The sequence below is a fragment of the Sander vitreus genome, chromosome 10 (assembly GCF_031162955.1).
Source record: "Sander vitreus isolate 19-12246 chromosome 10, sanVit1, whole genome shotgun sequence".
In the NCBI taxonomy this organism is placed as follows: domain Eukaryota; kingdom Metazoa; phylum Chordata; class Actinopteri; order Perciformes; family Percidae; genus Sander; species Sander vitreus.
Window position 1 is genome coordinate 8,571,224 of NC_135864.1, and position 20,703 is coordinate 8,591,926.

Consider the following 20,703-nt stretch of genomic DNA (forward strand, 5'->3'; position numbering starts at 1 on the left):
ACGTTGGGGGATTTCACAGGTGGGACTGACTGGCAAGTTAGCCATAGCTAGCATGATGCCTTCTATTTCTAGATCTAGCAAGATTACCAGTACTTACCTGAACTAACGACATGATTAACGTCACTAGATATAAAGAAAACCTTGACTTTCACTCGGTGCTATTCACTGACAGTAAAAACACCTCTTCCACATTAGTTTCTAGTGAAAAATCCTTATACTTTAGCAACAAGGACATATTTGCTTTAAATTATTTATATGATATATTCAATTCAGTTTTTTTTTATTTTACCAGGATAGTCCACTCAGTATCTTAATCGTGTTTCAGGGAGTGTTGAGTACATATATTACATATATTAAAACAAACAGTAAAACAAAACATATCAAACACAGTTTTGTATCACATTTAATTAAAAGCAGATGAATGTGTATAAATGTCTTTGAAGAAACCTTTTCACTTAGTTTATCCTTTTATATGTATTTTGTTCAGGTACACTAGCAGTGAATAACTCTGAATTTTAAGCACACGCAGCTATATAGTACATTATGAGTGTTAATGTAACAGATTATAATAAACACATTGCCAGAGTCTTCTTAAGTGCACTCCTGTCAGAGTTAACAATATAATTTTGGAATATTTTTCAGCATTAGCCCCAGAGCTAATATCATCTCATATCAGTACACAAGCAACTCTCCAAACAACATCTATCAATTCCAAATAACTGTCACTGAAAAATCAACATGTATTATACTCAGATATTTGCTGGGTACACAAACCTGTTCTGGTTGTGTCTTGCATTACGACTTTGAAGAGTTCCTCTTCAAAGTTAGGGAAATCACTAGAGGTGCTGCATACAGAGCAGCCAATAGAAGCAAATATAAACTATCTTGCCTCTTTACTGCCTGATTAAATTATACCAACATTAAAATACCAATCATCTGCATCTGTCGGAATCTGTTTTTGGTGTTGTTTTGCAGTATGAATTTGTGGAGCTATTGGACGGCAGCCGGCTTATCGCCAAAGAGCATCGGACTCTAAGTGAACCAGAGACAAGGGCCTGGCTGGATCATCCGGTCACCGTCCACCAAGCCGGATTCATCCAGTACCTGGACGCAGGGGTGTGGCACCTGGCGTTTTATAATGACGGACGGAGCGCGGAGACAGTATCCTATAACACCATCATCCAGGGTACGAGGACACACATCTGCTGCTAAAGAGTGTGATTGGAATTATGTGTAATGGCATGTTTGGAAGACTTTGATTTCCTTAAACAGCTGCGCCTGCAAGAACTAACAGTTAGGTTGTTGGAAACTGGCGACCACACAAACAAACTGAGCTTTGTTTAAACTTTGAGCAACCTAGGAGGCAGATCTAAGTTTCCATTGGAGGGTAGTGGATAATTGTGCTCAACACTATAATACGAGACCATACACCGCATTGATCTTCCCTCCTAACAACCTCTTCAGCGTTCTGAAGTCTGTGAAATTTCCTTGTGGGTTTTGCGGTAGGAAAAACACTAAGGTTGAGTTAACATTTTTCTATTTCCTTTGGGGAGTTCCATTGATCCAACCCTACAAATATGAAGGTATTGATGTGTGAGGTCAAAATTGCCTGGGTCCGACACTGGCTCAATGAACATCCAATACAAGTCAGAGTAATAACAAAAAAGTTTGCCCTCTTAACACCGATCAAAATGAGGGCCCTGGTCTTTTGGGTGTGCCGTTCATGAGCGATGGTCTGTTGAATGAACACAAGATCTGTCTGTAGGATATGTCAGATTAACTTCAACTCAGAGAGGATTTGAGCTGTAAACACTCAGGAGAATGCATGGCTTTGGCATGATCAGTCATTCAAGGGGTTGAGGGGGGAGGATGAGACAGTAGAGGAGACAGGAGGAAAGCACACAAAATTTGTCAAAAAAATTATTGAATTATTTGGTCTAATTTAAAATGCCTGCGTGGCTTTTACTTAACATGGCTTAGATGGGAAGAGTCGGGCTGCAGCATACGTGTTATGGAGGCTTAGACCTTAGTGGGACGTGGATGGACAAATAGCTGTAAATGTATGCCATGCCTGATACGAGTACTGAAGAAAAGGGATGCTTAGAAAGCCTAGATTCATGCAGGAAAAAATAAAATAAAAGTTAGTCTCGGTTGTCTCGCAGTATTTCTTAAACTGTACAGCTGTCAAATGGCATATTAAGGAGGAATTTCAGATTTGCTGTAATATGACAATCCGATGAGTTATTAATAGTTGGACTTTCTCACTGCTGTACCAACAGAATCTGTCACCGAGTGCACACACAACTGTTACGGGAACGGAGAGTGTGTGGCGGGATCATGTCACTGCTTCCCAGGATTCATAGGGCCGTACTGTTCCAGAGGTAATTATTAAGCTCATATAGTACTGTTATAGTACTTTTTTTTAATCTCGAGTGGTATCCAGCAATGCAAATTGGTGTGGTTTTATTGACCCAGGTTTTTGAGATTTTTGATTTTATTCCAACACTATGTGGTTTAATGGAAACTTGTCTATGGTGTTCAAAGCATTTAAAAAATAAATATTAAAAGCAAAGCTTCACAAATGGTGTCTCATGCAGCTAGATCGATATATTGGCCAATAAAAGTTCATTGCAGACATATTGATGTCAGCTGATGAGTTATAAGGAATGTCAGTACAGAAATGGCATAGCTATGTTTGAGAAAAACTGTCAACATTACGTACTTTGTCTACTGGAAAGCACTGGCAAGTTTATTTTTCAATTTCTCTCTAATCAGCCATTAATAAATCGTTATAAATTTTATGCACTGAGCACCAAAAAAAAAATTCCTTTCACATCCATTGTATTTGAGTAACGCCCAAAATCTCAGAAACGGATATGTCAAAATCTGGCCAAAGCAAAGCTGTCTGCATGTCCATATGCCTGAGTTTAAAGTAATAGTTTGAAATTATTGGAACTGTGTTTCTTGACTTTTTTGCCAACAGTTAGTCATGTCTGTGTGCTATATATGTAGCTGTAATGTGCAGGTGACCAGTAACTTCCTGAAGTCTCCACTGGTTGCCTAGCAACTGCTCCCATTAAATAAATAGTCCATTTATAGCTGACATATAGCCCTGCGTAAACTGACCAATTATTGTTTTTGTGCTTTGTTTTTTTTTACGGATTGAACAAACAAGATCTAATGTGTCAATAAGTGAGATGTAGAGGTGCTGTGAGGCAGATGTTGTTTCCCCGTTTCCAATCTTTAAGCTGTCGGCATCTTTCTCCAGCTTCATATTTAACATACAGACTCATCATACTCTGCCTATTATAAACTATTTGTTTTTTAAGTAAAAAAGAAATATCATTGAAGATCATTTGACATCTGCTTTTTGGAAAAAATAATACCAAAACCCCCAGCCCTGATATTATAAAAGAATAATTATTTAAATCTGTTGTCTTTCCTCAGCTTCCTGTCCAGTCCTGTGCAGCGGCAATGGCCAGTACACCAGGGGGCGCTGTCAGTGCTACAGTGGCTGGAAGGGCACTGAATGTGACGTTCCTGCCTCCCAGTGTATTGATCCTCAGTGCGGGGGACACGGACTGTGCGTGGCGGGCAACTGTGTGTGCAACACCGGCCACAAAGGACCCAACTGTGAACAAGGTAAATGGGGAAAAAGAAACTTGGAAGCAGCTAGATGCAACACACTTCTGTGTGAAGCTCGACACAGGGGAAGTGGGGATCGACACAGTCCATTGATGAAACAATCGGGTGTTTTCAACTCCACCGAGCGGATAATGCTTTGGATGTTATTATTGATACTGTGTGTATGAATCAACTCCCTCTTAGTGTTTAGACCACATGAGGGTACAACCTGGAACAGATTGTGCAAAGCCCGTTGACGCAGTCACCTATTGGATTGCTCCACAGTTGAAGACACCTGTTAAAATCGATCAGTCAATGGCATCTGTTCCTCCGTTTATTGAAAAAGAGCTTCTTCTTCTTTCTTGTCAACCTTTTCCACCTCCCCCTTGTCTTCATTGTGTTTAACTTTATTGATCCTCATGCAGACAAAAGACAATTATCAGCTCAGATTTACATGTGCGGCTCGTTGACTTTACAATTAGAAAGCTATTGAGTTTACTAAAGGAGTATACTGTGGTTTTCTTTTAAGTGAAGCAATAAGGGAAGGAAACAAAGATGGGAGATGTTATCATTTGTAGTTCCAAGCTTGCATGTAAGGGCTCCGGTGTGATGAATTAGTTCAGGTAAATAATCAATATCAGTGTCCAAGCAAATGTGGAAATGCAACGAGCAATCAGCTCCAGAGGAAGCACAATGACGTTGTTGCAAATTATCCCTATGGGTTGATTATGTTGGTCATAATTGCCAATTATTAACCTAGATCAGCAAGTTGATCTGCAAATTGTTAATAGTAATTGATTATATCTGTCTAGACACTAATTGTGCCCCTTTTCCTAGTGCCTATAATGGAACATAATTATGCTGTCAGTATATTGTAAGTACCCTATAATATACCGCAGAGGAGCTACAGTAGTAGAACATAGGGTGGCAAATTACTACCAGCCACCACTAAACACTGCAACATTTTCAGCTGTGGCTCACCAGCTATCATCTGGCAGTTCTTCCACATTCTAAATTTGCTGGTAGCTACGGAGCCCCGGAAGTGACATGGAGGGGAAAAAAAAGAAGAAAAAAAAATGTACTGTACATGTACTGGGGACAAACACTTACTATACTTTTGCGAGATCTTGACTTTGTTTTGCATGATCTCGAGTTTTATTTGCGAGATCTCGAGTTTCATTTGCGAGATCTCGCAAATCCAACAATGCGTATGAGAACCTCTCCACCTCTCCACCATCCATGATGAGAACCGCATAATAAATGCGAGCAGACCCGCGGGACTGCGCATGCTCATATGACAGTTCTCTCGAGGTCCTGTAGCTGTAATAATGGATATAGCTAATGGTTGTTATTCACCATGTGTTCTATTAGTACATCCATGGTATTATGTTATGATACATCCGAAGGATGTATGTATGCTGTAAAGCCTGTAACGTGGATGTAACGTCATTAGTGTTTCCCAAACTGCGGGGGCTATCGGCTAGTAGCTAACATCAGCGGTAGCTAGCATGGGTGTATTAAGAGAACGGCAACACTGTACATAGCTATATGCCTAGATAACGTTACTACAGACATAGTGATTACATCGCCTTGGTTCTCTCAAAACATCCATTGTTTATTTTGATAAGCATTACTAATTAATACATGCCAAAGTGAAGTGTTATAATGAACATTGTTGTTGACTGTTGATGTCAATGACTAGCAATATACAATATATTTACTGCATATCCTATTGTCTGTAATAAAGTTAAACATGTAAACGACCAGGAACAACGAAAACACAGTGTTTAACGTTAGTGAATATTTTATACAATGAAACGGCGAGCTCATGAGTTTGCCACGTATACCATGGATGTATTAAGAGAACGAACTATACTTGTAAGAGACATGAGAGAGAAGCTCATGAATGCGCACGTTGCTACCGGTTGCTACGACAACACAAACAAACTGTTGCTAATGTACATGTCCATGGTGACGACATGGGCCAGTCAACGCGGAAGATCTGAGCTCCATGATTGACTTTTGAGCACTCTCATTGGAATGAATGGGACTCCGCGCCGAACGCTGTATCCTGTCTCATACGCATTGTTGGATTTGCAAGATCTCGCAAATGAAACTCGAGATCTCGCAAATAAAACTCGAGATCTCGCAAAACAAAGTCAAGATCTCACAAAAGTATACTCGAGATCTCGCAAAACAAAGTCAAGATCTCACAAAAGTATACTCGAGATCTCGCAAAACAAAGTCAAGATCTCACAAAAGTATACTAGAGATCTCGCAAAACAAAGTCAAGATCTCGCAAAAGTTTAGTCAGTGTTTTTTTTTTTTTCCTCCATGTCACTTCCGGGGTTCCGTAGGTAGCAGAGTCAAAGTATCCCGGCGTTAATAAGTAGGTTTGATGTCCTGTCTAGAAGTGGTAAACTAACATTGTTGTCGTCGTCACTTTTGTGTCCTTAGTCGACTGTGTGGACCCGACGTGCTCCGGTCACGGAGCCTGTCATCACAGTGAGTGCCACTGTAACCCGGGCTGGGGAGGGATCAGCTGTGAGATCCTGAAGAGCACTTGTCCAGAACAGTGCTCCAGTCATGGCACCTTCAACACTAACTCCGGAACCTGCATCTGCGAGGCTAACTGGACAGGGGCCGACTGCTCCATAGGTTAGAACACAATCCACTTTCATTTCATCACATATAGGTATTTTGTGTAGCCTTTTCAGGTGACACACTGTAGGGCTGCAAGTAAATATTATTTTCATTATTGATTAATCTGCTAATATTTTCCCCCATTTATATTTTGTTCTATGAAATGTCAGAAAATAGTGAAAAATGGTCATCACACCTTCCTAAAGCCCGAGTTGACATCTTCAAGTTTGTCCCAAACTCAAATATATGAAATTAACAATCACATATGAAAAAGACAAGCAGCAAATCTTCACATTTAAGAAGCTGGAACTAGATTATGATAATTATTTTTCATTTGAAAAAATTACTTTTTAAGTGATCATCAAAATAGATGCAAATTAATTTTCTTTCAATTGACTACTATTAGTGTGACAATCTTTTCAGTCTTTTGTGAAACTACCTAAGTCTACACATTGGCTTTAAAAGAATTAAAAGCCATATTGATCTACTCCGAGTATGTCCAAGGTTGTTCATTTCATTCAGTTATTGATGCCATTAGTGCAGTTTTACTTAGTATAGCACTAACAAATCTTTGCAAACAGTGCAGTCAATTCTATAATGCCTTTTTTTTGTAGATAATGTTTCAGTTTCTTGAACATGTAACTGGCACCAAATTCTGTATTTACTCCAAATAAACTCCCCACGTGCTGTGCACAGACACTGCAGACACCAGGTGTCCACGGCAGCAGATGCATAAGCCTTTATTAACAAGCTGTAGCTTGAAATAAAAGATCTATCTCATACAGTACATTATGTCTACACGTGGGTGTCTTATTAAGAAACTTTGGTCATTATTATTCAGCTTTGGAATCTGGAAATATGAGTGGGGAAATTGATAGAAAATCACACATTTAGGTAATTAATCATGTCTGTTTTTGAAATGTCATTTAGTGAACATTGAAGACCAGTTTTTATTTTTTCCTAAATGAATATGTCACATTTCGAAATGAAGCTTGTTGAATAATATACTGCAGACCGTCACATCAGTATCTTTCAGCTTTTCCCCCATATGTACACATGCAGAAAACAACATTATTAATTGAAAAGTCTGGATTTGCTCCAAAGATGATAGATGGGAGCCTGATTTACTGAAGTTTTTCATCTCATGAGCTATGCATACATGCTACAGTACTGTCAGTGCTGTGTTTTATGAGCCCACGGTTACATCTCTCCTACATTACATCACCTTCAGTAAAGTTTTACTTTGGTGTTATGGGATAACATTTTAGGAGACATATATATTTTCAGTAATTCCACATTGAAAAGAAAGTATTATTATAAAGAAGAGGATGTGTTAATTCAAGCTCTGTATTTTTAAGCAACTACAATAATCTATGTGAGAACAACAACTTTAAATGTCTTTTCGCAACACAAACACAAAATGCCTCAAACCTCTTAGTTGTTCTCCAAGTAGGAGTAAGAAAGGAATCTGGACCGACTGCAGATAGCATCTGCATGAACCCATAACAAAAGGTTTTGTTGTTATGAGAAGACAGATGTTGATATCTGATAGCCAGGAGTCACCATGCTTGGAAATTGTTGAAAAACAAATGAAAGGACTGAGGAAAAAGCTCCGTCTGGACTGCTGCTCATATTTAGTGTTCTTAACTACACTACGTTCACCGGAGAAGTTACAATTAAAAAAAACATTTTCTCAAGAACGGCTATTCATTATCAGTATCAAGCAACTTGTAAATCTCTGTGACAACCATTAGACTGAGTTTTGATTTGCTTGCAGTTTGGTAGTTTGACCCTAACTAAATCAGCGTCATTATGTTTTGGAATAAATAAATAAAACTATGCATGTGATCACATCCTTAAAATTTGGCAATCAACACTTGTAGCACGTGTTGGTTTTGAAACCGAGCATATGCTGATAACAAAGCTTTGACTCCGCACATTATTCTTGTGAGACCCAGCATATGTTCTCTTTGAAATTTCAACACAAATGTGTGTTGTTTAAAACTTATAGATTTGTTCAGAACCGCTGCCAGTGTGTTTTATAGCAGCTTCAGCTTTTTCAGAGGAGAGGAGACAATCGTGTATCCCATCTGTCCACAGCAGAGCGTCTTCATTTGTTACCAGCTTTGTATTCAGAGGGCTTCGCTTTCGACACAGGTAGGTGACATGTTAGTTCAAAGGCTGGCCCCTCCCATCTGTTATCTGTGTATGAGGTTCAGGTGATTTAAGTCCCGTCTCCTTCCTCAGAATAGACTCATTCTCTATGTGGTAAACCCAGAGAGACACGATGGCCACGCTGAGTTGAACAATTAAAAGCAGAAGTTGCAGTTTTGTTTCTGATAGTATAAAAGGCTGTTAAACGTATTTCTCCTGGCTGAAATTCAATTGAAAATTAAATCATAAGGAGGCTGGATGGTGTGTTTGAGATAGATGCGTGTTAAGACCACTTGAAGCAGCATGCAGCCTGTTTGGTCGGTGCCCAAGAAGAATGATTGTTTTGGTCGGCAGGGATTTTTTTCTTTTCTTTTGTCTCGCTTTAAAAAGTTTTTTTTTTTTTTTTTTTTCATTCCAGGCACAATCCTCTCACTCAGCAAGATATATCTGGCTTGTCAATACTAGAACTGACTGAACTAGTGTGATCCAGAAGTTACAGTTTACCCACCTGGGTGGGTGGAGAATTCCTTCTTAATTAATGCTGCGGTTCTTCTTCAATTGAATAAACTTTAATTAACAAGCGAGTAGCATGGATCGACCGCCCACAACCCCTATCCAGCTCGAGTCAGGGGCATGTTAAAGGCAGATAAACACGTTTGGACTAATGAAAAATTGATTGCATAGATTCTATGGGAAGGAGGTATCCCTTTGGAATCAAATGACTCCCCTCCAGAGGCATGCTTAATATTCTACAGTGTCAGCCCGACTTAATCAGAACTATCCAAGGTCTCTCAATCGAAGGAAAACTCTATACAGAGTGCTGGAAATGGACTGCTAAAATAGCCTCAGTCATGGAGGAATGTGTGTAAAGCAGTGGGGGGGTAGATTGGCATTAAAAATTACATGAACAAAATGGTTAGATGTTTTATCCATGGCTTGTTACATTTTGGGCGGCAGTTTGTCCCTTGGCTTATTTGCTTTTCCGGCAGGCTATACCAAGTTTTATAAAGTCACAAACTTTTCGGTTATGGGGCTATATACATTTACTGTAGAATTTAAAATTTGAGGAAATACATGAACTACTTTCCTCTAGCACACTGACGGCTGTTGTCACGACGGAAAGCTTTACGGCTTTTCTGTTCAAAAGCTTTGATCGAAGCTCTTGGTTCCAGCAAATGAGCATTTCTTATTCTCTTACAAGAGAAGCCACAGCTTGTTGAGCGTTAGCTTTAGCCTGGTACAGACTGATTTACTTGCCACCCATGGATTCAATCATTTGATTTCTACTTCTCTGAAGATAGCACGGATTCATAACAGATGCTCTGCTGTTTTCAATGCTCCGTACTTGAAGAAATCATGTTGCTCTAACATCCCTCGGAGTCCACACATAAGAGCCTGCTTAAATCCCTAACCCTTGCATCAGTCTGCCAAGACTCCATGCAAATGAGCTTTCAGAATATGTAAAACCTGAAAAGTGGTTGTTTTGTAAGTGTTGCTCAAAGTAATTGCTGTGCTTTACTGTTCTTCTGCTTGGACTTCAGACTTTTTGAGCCACAAAAACCTGAATGACAGGTTTTATTTTATTCTGCACTCCATGGAGAAATAAAGTTGCCTAATAAGTTACTTCTCACTCATAGATTAAGATTAGTTAAAGTGGATTCAGGAAGAAAAATTACAATAACAACCTGTGTTGCTCTTTCATGGACATGGAAAGAATGCATTTTGTATCATTTCACTGTGATTATTCAGAGCAATACTTACACATTGTTTGATAACCTACCGATGCGATGATCTACCTGTCCAGAAACTAAGGGGGGGGAATAGCAATGGTGCAACAACCTGGTACAATGCATCCCTCCTTGTTTTTATACAGGGTTAATGTTCAATTGTGCACTGTCCATGTCTAATTAAAATTACATTACATAAGCTTCAATGTCAATTAGATGGGGAAAAAAGTTGTTACACTGATTGGAGCCATTTGTTGATTAGCTAATTAAAGTCCTCCAGAATGACTTGCTGAGCTGATTTTTTTTTTAACATAAAATAGAACTGAATCAGATGTCTTCCATCTGCCATCATAAGGACACACACGCACAGTTTCTTTTTGCTCTTCTGTTTAAAGTTTCATCTCTTTGAAGTGCATTCTGACATGCACTCATTACGTTTGAATTTGTTTTAATGCAAGCTGACAGTACTGTGTTGCTGCGCTGTATTGTGGAGTACATGGTTTACAGATTAAATGTCAAGCACTGAGAATTTAAGTGACTTTATTCTTGCTGTAACCCATACAAGTAATAACACCGTATATCAAGATTAATTTCATACTTTTCGGGAGGAAGTATGGAATGTATCCTCTTTTTTTTTCCTCCTTCTCAACTATTCATGTGTATTTTGGGAAAGTGGCAGCCGAATAAAAGTTGATAATAAGGGATTCTGTTTCAATGCTCCAATGTAAGTCAACTGTTTGTCCTGCTTTACACACATTTTTTTATTACAAGCCATAAAGCAAGAGAAAGCGGTAAAGTCCTGATTTTTTTTCCCCATGTAATATGATGCTTCTTAAAATTTCCTTTTTAATAGATGTCAGTAATTATAAGCCTCTTCAGATGAAATATATCAGACATTATAAGCCCCTTTTTCTTTTGTTCATTTAAATATTTTCACCATTTCAGGATTTTCTATAACACATTTTTCAGGAATAGTGTTGAAAATGTGTTTTATTTGCAGTTAAACTTATAGGCCCAATTTAACCGATGGAGCCAACACTTCTCAGCAAACATCAGAATATTTTTCAGTAGTGGCAAATGCATCTACACAGACTACAAAAATACACCAGTACAGAAGAAAAAAAAGGGCCTTTTCACATAACAACACCTACATGACTCTGTGGCTTTTTTTTTTTTTTTTTGCAACAGAGGTGTGCTTGGTGGACTGTGGTCCCCACGGCTTGTGCATCAGTGGTGTGTGTCAGTGCGAGGAAGGCTGGACAGGACCAGAATGTGAGCAGAGGGACTGTCACCCACGCTGCATCGACCACGGAGTCTGCCGAGAGGGAAAGTGTGACTGCCATCAGGGCTGGACGGGGGAACATTGCACCATCGGTGAGCCACGGTGACACATGCAGTACTGTACACCTACACACACTTGACAAAAGGCCACGAACTACAGAGGTAATTCATTCATGGACAGGCTTAAAAGGGCAACATTGGAGTGTGAATGTCAGTGTTTTAGTGCAGTTTCAAGCATCTGTTGGAAAGACTCAAATCATGGCACACTTATGTTGCTGCCTACCTACTCCAAACAAGTACCTTTGCATGACACTACTAGTGACACACAACTAGTGATAAGAACTTTATGGTAATATTGTTGTATTGCTTAGAAGTAAACTTCCAGAGAGCACTGAATCAAACATTGTGACCACTGGCCAGGATCTTCATCATTGGATTTTTTTGTGTATGTTGGTCAGCCACAGTCATTGGTGGAAAGTAAAATATACTCAAATACAGTACTGTATTTGAGTATACTCCACCAGATTTCAGAGGGAAATATTGTAGTTTAGCATACATTGCTTGTGAAAATGGTACCTTAATATTTTAATTCCAGGACCTTTACTTATAATGGACTCTATTTATGTTGTCTCATTGCTACTTTAACTGAAGTACTAACTATGGTGACATATTAACGGTTCAGTTTTTCCATTTTGTTTGCAATAAATGCCAGTTGCTGCTTCTGGAAACATCACCTCCTGTTCAGCAGCAAGCTATTCTTAGCCAGAGCTACCTAAAAACAGACACTGTGGTAAATGTAGAGGTTTGAATGCGGGCAATTTTACCTTACAGTAAGCCGTTAACCCTCTCTCCTACTAAAGTGAAATGTAAACGTGATATATATCAAGCTATTATTCACTATTCTTCACTATTCTTCCCTCTTTCTTAAAATGTCTTCTTTTTTTTTGTGATTTTGTGATTCACAAAATGTGATTTTCCCATCATCCATTTAAATATTCCACCTTTTAGACTGCTGAAGTAATGCTCCTGTATTTGCAAGTCAAGGGCAGGTATGTAGGGAGCCGAAAAGCCAGGGGTAGGCCTCTTTGGAATATAATTTTTTTCTGAAATGGCAGTGCTTCACCTGGAATTAATGAGGATAATGAGTTCTGAGATGTCCCTTCCTATTGACCTTTAACTCAAACTTCCTTGACACCTTACCCCCTGTCAAAGGTCCTGTAGTTAAACCCTGACACGCCACGTCAAACACCATTCACCCAAGTGTCATTTCCAACCTCTCAATGATGAAATACTCCCTGTGACACAAAGACCTGGCCCTCCAAACTATTGAACCCTAATTATGTATTTACAAGTTCTCTCATCGGCAATCCCCGGTCCGCAGCGCCGATCCATCTCTGGGGGGGTCGAGGAGATTGCAGTGAGAGAGTTGTTGGAGGGCTCACATTCCTGAACGTATTAATCTTTCCCTCCTCAGGGCCGATCTTTCCTTTTCTCTTTCTTTCCTCCTGTTTAAGGCTCCCGTCAGGAAAGTAACTCCTTGCTTTGGATGCAGCGGGGATGAATAGGCAGTGCGTTACCTTTTCTTGGAGAAACGGGAGCTTATTTTGTCTTCCAAACACTGAATAACTGCCATTTGCACAAAGCATCTTTTAATCACATTACATGGACAGAGCTTGAATAGAGGACCTCCTCGGCCATTCTTTTGTCACAAGCATCTAGATCCTGTTTTATATGCAAGGCTTAACCCATTGTAACTGCTTTCTCAGCACTGCAGTTTACCACTAAGGTGTTTTTTGATTCGTCTTAGTGTACTGCTGGATCTTTTCTGTGCAGTTGTTGAAATCACCGAAGTGGAGATGACAGCAACATTGAAAGAAAAAAAAAAAAAGTTGGGCGTGCTGCTTCATGATGCGTTCATAATAGACTGAGGGTGAGACTACATGCCAAGCAGGCAGTAAAATGTTTCGCAGGCCCAGATGAAACTGGCTCATGTTGTCTGAAAACAAAGAGTGTTTTAACAACCAGATATCAAGAGGAATAGTGTGATCTTCTTTGTGTTAGCCTGTCTTGCTTTGGCAAAGCAAAGCAGATGGAGAGTGTTAACAATGAATATTTTACAAAGCTTAATTCATTTATGTTGCTTCCTATGGACAGAAATATAAAAACCACCTAAAGCGTTTTTACTGAAAAATGTGAAGATTTTGACCATGGATGCATCTATTATTCTGATTAATCACTTGCTGCTTTAATTACCATCTACACTCTAAGTCAAATACTGGATTTCCCCCCTTACTGCAGCTAAATTATGAATCTACTTCTTTAAATCTGCAGCTTCTGTCTCTTTTGTCTCCCTCTCGCAAACCAATTTTCTACCTGTTTTTGCTCTTTGCATTTCTTTGCCTAACTACTACTTATATCTGTTCTCTTTTCTATTCTATGTCTGTATGCCTGTCTGCCTACCTATCTATCTCTATCAAATTCCCTCTTGGCGTACATGTATAGCCCTGGATTCCAGAGTATCAGGTAAAATACATTTAACTTTGCTTGACAATTATACTCTTCATACAAGATGTTTTGTGTTGCTTGAAAGAAATGTGAACTCTGTTAAAAAAAAAAAATTTAAAAAAAATGGGTGAGCTCGCAGCTTTCCAGTCATATCCTGTCACTCATGCTTAGTATTAGCTATTCAGCTCAATTACCATAACGACTATGATTTGCATACACAGTCGAGAGATTGAAATTAGAGCAGAAAATAAAACGTGGCAAAGCCAACTATAATCTTCGGGAAAACTACCTGCAAACTTCTTCTTTTTTTCAAATATTTCAAGCAAGTTGGCAGTTAACATCAGTTTTATACCAGCAACCGTTCTCACTTTTTGTGCTCCCTATAAGTTACAATAAGTAAATGTGTTTGTCAGTCTTAGCTCTCTGCCACCAAAGAGATAAGTAATTTTCTTTTCCAAATGTTTCCCTTTCCTCGGTTGTGTAAAAGGAGCAGTCAAGATAGGATATAAAGGTAAATTGAACCACTACCCCCCAAGGGAGATTGTCACAAACAATCCCTCCCTGCTCTATGTCTTTCCTAGCACGGCGTATTTACACCTGTTCTATGTCCGAGTCGATCATAATGTTTCCTAATCCTGCTCGCTCGATATGTTTCCTCATCTCCTGTCTGTCTGAACCAGTCTCACACAGACTCCACGGTCCCTTCTCCCCCCCCCCCCTTGTCTTAATTCCCTGTGTCTGCCAGATTAAACGCCCCAAACTGGTGTGGTTTAGTCATGTTTCAGCTCCCTGTCTTCACCCTCCACTAGAAGGAATGCGATCTGGCAGCAAGTGCTCTGTTTTCTGTAAATGTAGAGACTCTAGATCTTCCCCTTTCTTCCCACACTTCTTCCCCTATTTACATATATACTTTCCTTTCCCTTTGATGTTGCTGTTACTTCACATGAGTGTTTCTAACATCTGCAGTAGACTATTGCTACTTTAATTATTTTCCTGGCGAAAGCGATGTACTTCCAAGACAGTCACAGATTTTCAGCTTCTTACATGGGATTTTTGCAACTTTGAACTCACTTAGAATCCTTTTAAAGCTTGATTGAAATATAAAAAAAAAAACTCCAAAATTGTGAATGTGGCTCCACGTCAGCCCTTAATTTGAAAATCACACTATGACAATTCATGCCAAAACATAACCAAAACACCAAGTCACATGAACTCATATATAATTATTGTCAACTTTGATTTAAACAGAAAAAAATACTCCAACTGCCATTAGGATATGACTCAACATGCATTCACAGTGTCTCCCATTGGCCCTTTAACTGTAGGCAAACAGCTCAACAGGTTTCCTCCTCTTTTATCCCATGCATTTTCCTTTCCAGTGCAGCTGTACGTGCTCCTGAAACTCATGTGAAACGACTGTAACTCCTCACGCCCTCCCCCCACATCCCAAGTCCTGTCAGAGGTGTATTGTACTGTATGTTCACTCAATACTGTCTTTTATCATTTTTGTCCTTCCTCTGCCCCCCCCTGTCCACTCTAAATGCCCCCTTCGCTCTTGTCTTCCACTACTCCTCCTCCTCCCCTTCTCCCCCTGATTTCCTTGTTGACTTGCTCCGCTGTTTGACACGTACGTGATGTGTTGACAGACGGCTGCCCCGGACTGTGCAACAACAACGGGAGGTGCGTCCTGGATCAAAACGTCTGGCACTGCATCTGCCAGTCGGGGTGGAGAGGGCTGGGATGCGATGTAGCGACGGAAACTCTCTGCTCAGATGGCAAGGATAATGAGGGAGGTAGGAAGAATTAGAAGCTCGTACAAAACAGTCTTTTAGATCCAGAAAAAAACGGTTGTGTAACTCTCATTGTGCAAAACAGAAAATTGGCTTTGATGTGGCTCCTCGGTGACAGTGCAAACAAACGAAACAAATCAATCATACATAAAACATCACTGGAAAGAATATGCAAATGTTGTAGCAGAGCAGATTGTTAAACAGCACGCGTTAAAATATACAGTAGATCAATTATAAAGAGTAGTTGAGACTAAATATCAATACTCTGGAGCTGGATGTCTAATGAACTGCTGATCAACAAGCCCAGAACTTTTGAGGTTCATATTAGGTGACTTACTTTAAAATAGTTCATACTTTTCATGTCAGCTCACGATCTCTGCTGTCACTTTGATGAACTTAAGTTCACGTTAGAAGTCATCTGTGTGTACCAGAGCTCAACACAATAATGGAGTTGCTCACACGTTTCCTAATGCATCCAGGTCGACCAAACTTTCCCCTTCCTGTCTCGACTCTCCCTCCTGTTTTCCAGATGGCCTCGTCGACTGCATGGACCCAGACTGCTGCACTCAAATCTCCTGCCAGGGTCAGACCTACTGTCGCGGCTCACCCGACCCCGCTGCCATCGCCGGCCAGGGCCAGAGTTCAGCCGCCCAGCCCACGTCCAAGGGCTTTTATGATCGCGTCAGCTTCTTGATTGGTCCCAGCGGCAGTCACGTGATACCCTGGGATAACCAGTTCAACAGCAGGTAAGCGGCTTAATGATTTACTGACAGCTCTTTAATTATTTGCATCACATTAGCTGTTTGCTGTCTCATTACCAGCCTGGAGGCACCTGTGTTTGTGAAGCCACTTCAAAACGTCAAAGAATCGTACATCTCTTTGTCTTCTATAGCCACGGGGACAAGTGTGTTTACAGTGGAGTCGCTGCAACAAGCGTTTATTTCTGTCACAAGTCAAGATTAAGTAGCTCAGGAGTGAGCTTGTGCCTGGCTGAAACCAGCCTTTGTGACTGTGAAAACATAACGATGCGGTTTCTTACAGATATAAGACAACCATGTGGTTTTCCAAATTGGAAAGGAAAGAAGAAGAAAAAATTCTCTGAAGAGACCATTTTCACTGCACATTAATGCATATCTTTTATCAAAAACTTAATTTTTCTGATCATCAGTGGGCTTTCCATCACACAGTATATTTGAATATCTAAGGCCGGCACACATAAATACACATCTCTTTGAAATTTGCTAGACGGTTTTATTTTCTAGAAACTTTTTTTCCAACAGAAAACCACATTAAATCAGTCCAATCAAAGAGAGTCTGCAAAGAGCCAGAAGTTAATGGTATCCTGCACTTTAACATCAAAGAATGTAAAATTGGATGGATGGATGGATGGATGGATGGATGGATGGATGGATGGATGGATGGATGGATGGATGGATGGATGGATGGATGGATGGATGGATGGATGGATGGATGGATGGATGGATGGATGGAATTTTGGTTCAGACATTCAATCAATCAATTTGGTTTTTGTCATGTTCCCTAATTCTAAAAACATTGATGATCTCTTATGTTTCCATCATCAGGTCAAAATTTCGATTTGTCCAATTCTTTGGTATTTGCCAAACTAATCACATTCCTGTCAGCCTCTTGTGCAATTTGTATTCAGTCCCAATCAGCAGAAATTAGCTAGCTAACACACTAAACTAAGATTGTGAACATGGTAGAAATTATTACTGTAGACTCTTTGTTTTTATCTTCTTCTTCAAAAAAGTTTTACCTTTTGATTTTTCTTTGCACATGCTTCTGGAAACACTAACTACATCATCTACCTACAGAGCAGATATATGTTTGTATGTCTTTGAAAGACAGTTTGACATGAATTGACGTAAATAAAACCTGTGACCTTCAAGTGTTGGCTGGCTTTTTATTTATCATTTATCATTTATCTGCTTATCCAAAGTAAAAAAGCATTGATTAAAAAAGTTTGATACAAAGGAAGAGAATATCTTACCCAGTGAATAGACTATTGGGCTACATCAATTTGCAAACTGAGGAGATTTCTCACCAAAACCTCAGTGCACTCCCACGTCTGTTCAGATTCACGAGTGGAGTTTGTTTTGTGACTGATGGAGAGGAAAATGATTGCCAACTGTGTGCAGAAGGCTTTGGGAATATTCCCTCCAATAGTTTAAAGTAATCCTTATGTAAATAGCATGCTTTACTGAAAATATAGAATGAGGCAGTCCCCCCCCCCGCCTCCCAGCCAAGTTCTCAGTAATCCTCATCCTCATTGTCTTCAGCTTACTGTCGATTTCATGTCTGGTAGTGGCATTAGCTCTTTTGCTCAAAATACTCATTTGCCTTTTTATCTCCTTGTAGAAAGTTAGTTTTGTAGTCAAAAACACTATGGTGGATTTTAGTGACTCTGCAAACATGCATACATTTGACAAAATTAATTACCTTTTTTTTTCTCCATTGCATCCTATCAGCACAAATACTGAGTACATTATTATTATTTTTTTTATTGAAAGAGTCAGATATTAAAGTAGAATGTAGTAGTGGCAGAGTGTGTTTGGAGACCCATATTTTTCAAACATTCATTTGAAGTTATAGGGTGAATAATTTATTGACAGAGCATTGCAGAGCATACATTATAAAAAAAGTTTCTGTAGCGCTGGAACAAAGCCAGAACGGCATCAAGGCTTCCAACAGTAGCAGTGACTCGTCGTCGAGTATCTGATGTCTTCCAGTGCAGAAATGGGAAACAGTTAGAGGTCACTCCTCTTCTTTTACTTTTTAAGAAGCCACTGTGAAAGCAAAGAGAAAGGGAGCAGATTCTAGCGCGCGGTCAGGTTTCAGAACTCGGCAGTAAACTTGTCCCTCATGTAACACAGAGAATAAAACGTGTTGTGGTTTAGTGGTTTCCCCCCCCCCCCACTTGTCCCCCAGCCGTATCACATGTCCCCACACAAGTCTCCCATTGGGATTCTGATGGTGTTTTTCTACAGCCGGTATGAGACAATGACAGATAAGAATGCATGAATTATATGATTAATTTCTGGGGTTTCAGCAGGTGGTGTTACTTGCCGTTTGTTTGGGGGTTCGGCTCTTGTAGCATGCTCTCAAAAGATTAATAGAGACACCGGGAAGAAAGAGTGAACCTTCGCCGAGGCTCTTAAGTGGCCTTGTTCTCCGAGCCGGTAAATAAAGGATGGGAGATGGTTGTGCCAGGCGTGGAGCGGGAGGGAAATAAGAGAGGCTAAAGCTGTTGATCATCCTCCTCTCATATACGTAATGACCTGGAGATAAAGTGGCAAAATGAGACATCTTTTGCCCACCAGTGACAAATGCAGAGGGAACACTTTTAATATTCTGCTCAATGGTTGAGAAGTAGGGAATGATTAAATGTTGATGGAGAAATATCGCAGTGTCTCCCCTTCTTACCTTCAAACAAAGGACTGACTTAACAAATTACTTCACACTTAAGAATATACAAACGAGAAGCGGTGTTAGGTAAGTTTTACCTGAAGGCCCTGCAGTCATGTTGAATCTTCCATTTCTGTGATTTATAAAGCAAAGATACCAAAGAAAATACAGATTTTTTTTAGGTGAAAGCAGGGGGAGGGGATGCTTGGAGGTGGAGAGCCTTTTGATCAGAAGCAAATCCATATGCCAGCAGGGAAATTCTGGGTGAGCACAGTGAATGAGTAATGCTCCCCCATGCTAGACTAACTACCATAGAGGTCCCCTTAAGTGAAGCATTTAACCCTCCCCCACCTGCTTTTGTGGCACTGCTCTTTGGCCAGCAGTAGGAGGGGTGTTATATAAGACAACCGCAAGGTGTGAATGTACGTATAAATACTGGTGGTTGTCTGGAAAGCCTCTCCTGCAGTTATTTCTTAAAAGGGGGGAAATGTTTTTCACAACACATTCACATTTTTGGCGTTTTTCCATTACATGGTACCTGCTCGACTCGCCTAGACTCGACTCGACACACTGTGCGTCCGTTTTCCATTGCAGATTTTAGTACCGCCTCAGCGTGGCTGGTCGTTATATGCCGGCTCGACGCAAACACCAGCGCACAAGTATAAACATCAGGCCACTTGAGCTTGTTTTACAGTTCTCTGGAGGCTCCACGCAGAGCTTTCGCCGTATACTATGTAAGTGGCCTGATGTTTATACTTACATAGCCGGCCATGTGTGTGTGTACGTAGGCTACGGTGAAAGCTCTGCCTGGAGCCTCCGCAGAACTGTAAAACAAGCGGCACCAGAACGTGGAAGGTGTATTGTTGTTGCCACAGCCAGAAGACACATTTAGTTTCAAATGAAGCTGGAGGCAGCAAAAAAATAAATAAAACACAGCTGGCTAAACTATTTAAAAATAGCGGGTTTGTTCAGGACACCCCCGTCCAGCACAGTAGGTGGCGGTATGCACCTAAAAGTTGTTTGCAATCCGCCATTAACTAAGACAAGAAGAAGAAGAAGGACAGACACACACACACACACACACACACACACACCCGTCTGTCGCTTTCACGTCACCTTTTCGGCTTGCCTCAGCTCGCTTGGAACCTCGACTGAGGTGGTACTAAAAAAAGTACCAGTTAGCAGGTACCAGGTACTTTTTTTCGTAATGGAAAACCAAAAAAGGCGAGTCGAGCAGGTACCATGTAATGGAAAAGCGCCATTTGACTTTTCACTGCTGAACATTTTGTATTCAAATTACTTTTTCTTTTCACATCTACACTATTTCTAAAGTGCTGTGGCAGTTCTATTGTATTGCATATCTTTTTTTTTCGAAACTCCTTTTCATTTCTTTTCCTTTTTTGTTTTGTTTTGTTTTTCTGCATTCTTAGGAAGTGCCTCTTGACATGTCAGCCGCTGAGCTTTTCAACTTCTCACATCAAGAGGATATTTGTAACCGAGTTGAAGAGCCCCTTCTAAGACAATTCTTGTTGATACATTATCTTTCATCACAA

The 20,703-nt window shown here is 40.1% G+C and overlaps 1 protein-coding gene across 1 annotated transcript in view; it reads left to right on the forward strand.

The window, feature by feature from the left end:
* Positions 1 to 20,703, forward strand: part of LOC144524114 (teneurin-3) — a 72,364-nt gene that overhangs the window by 15,527 nt on the left and 36,134 nt on the right. The window contains exons 4-10 of the mRNA XM_078260138.1: positions 976 to 1,186; positions 2,280 to 2,381; positions 3,448 to 3,642; positions 6,082 to 6,282; positions 11,337 to 11,522; positions 15,581 to 15,727; positions 16,254 to 16,470. Coding sequence (XP_078116264.1) covers positions 976 to 1,186; positions 2,280 to 2,381; positions 3,448 to 3,642; positions 6,082 to 6,282; positions 11,337 to 11,522; positions 15,581 to 15,727; positions 16,254 to 16,470 — 1,259 coding nt within the window. The remainder of the gene's footprint in view (positions 1 to 975; positions 1,187 to 2,279; positions 2,382 to 3,447; positions 3,643 to 6,081; positions 6,283 to 11,336; positions 11,523 to 15,580; positions 15,728 to 16,253; positions 16,471 to 20,703) is intronic.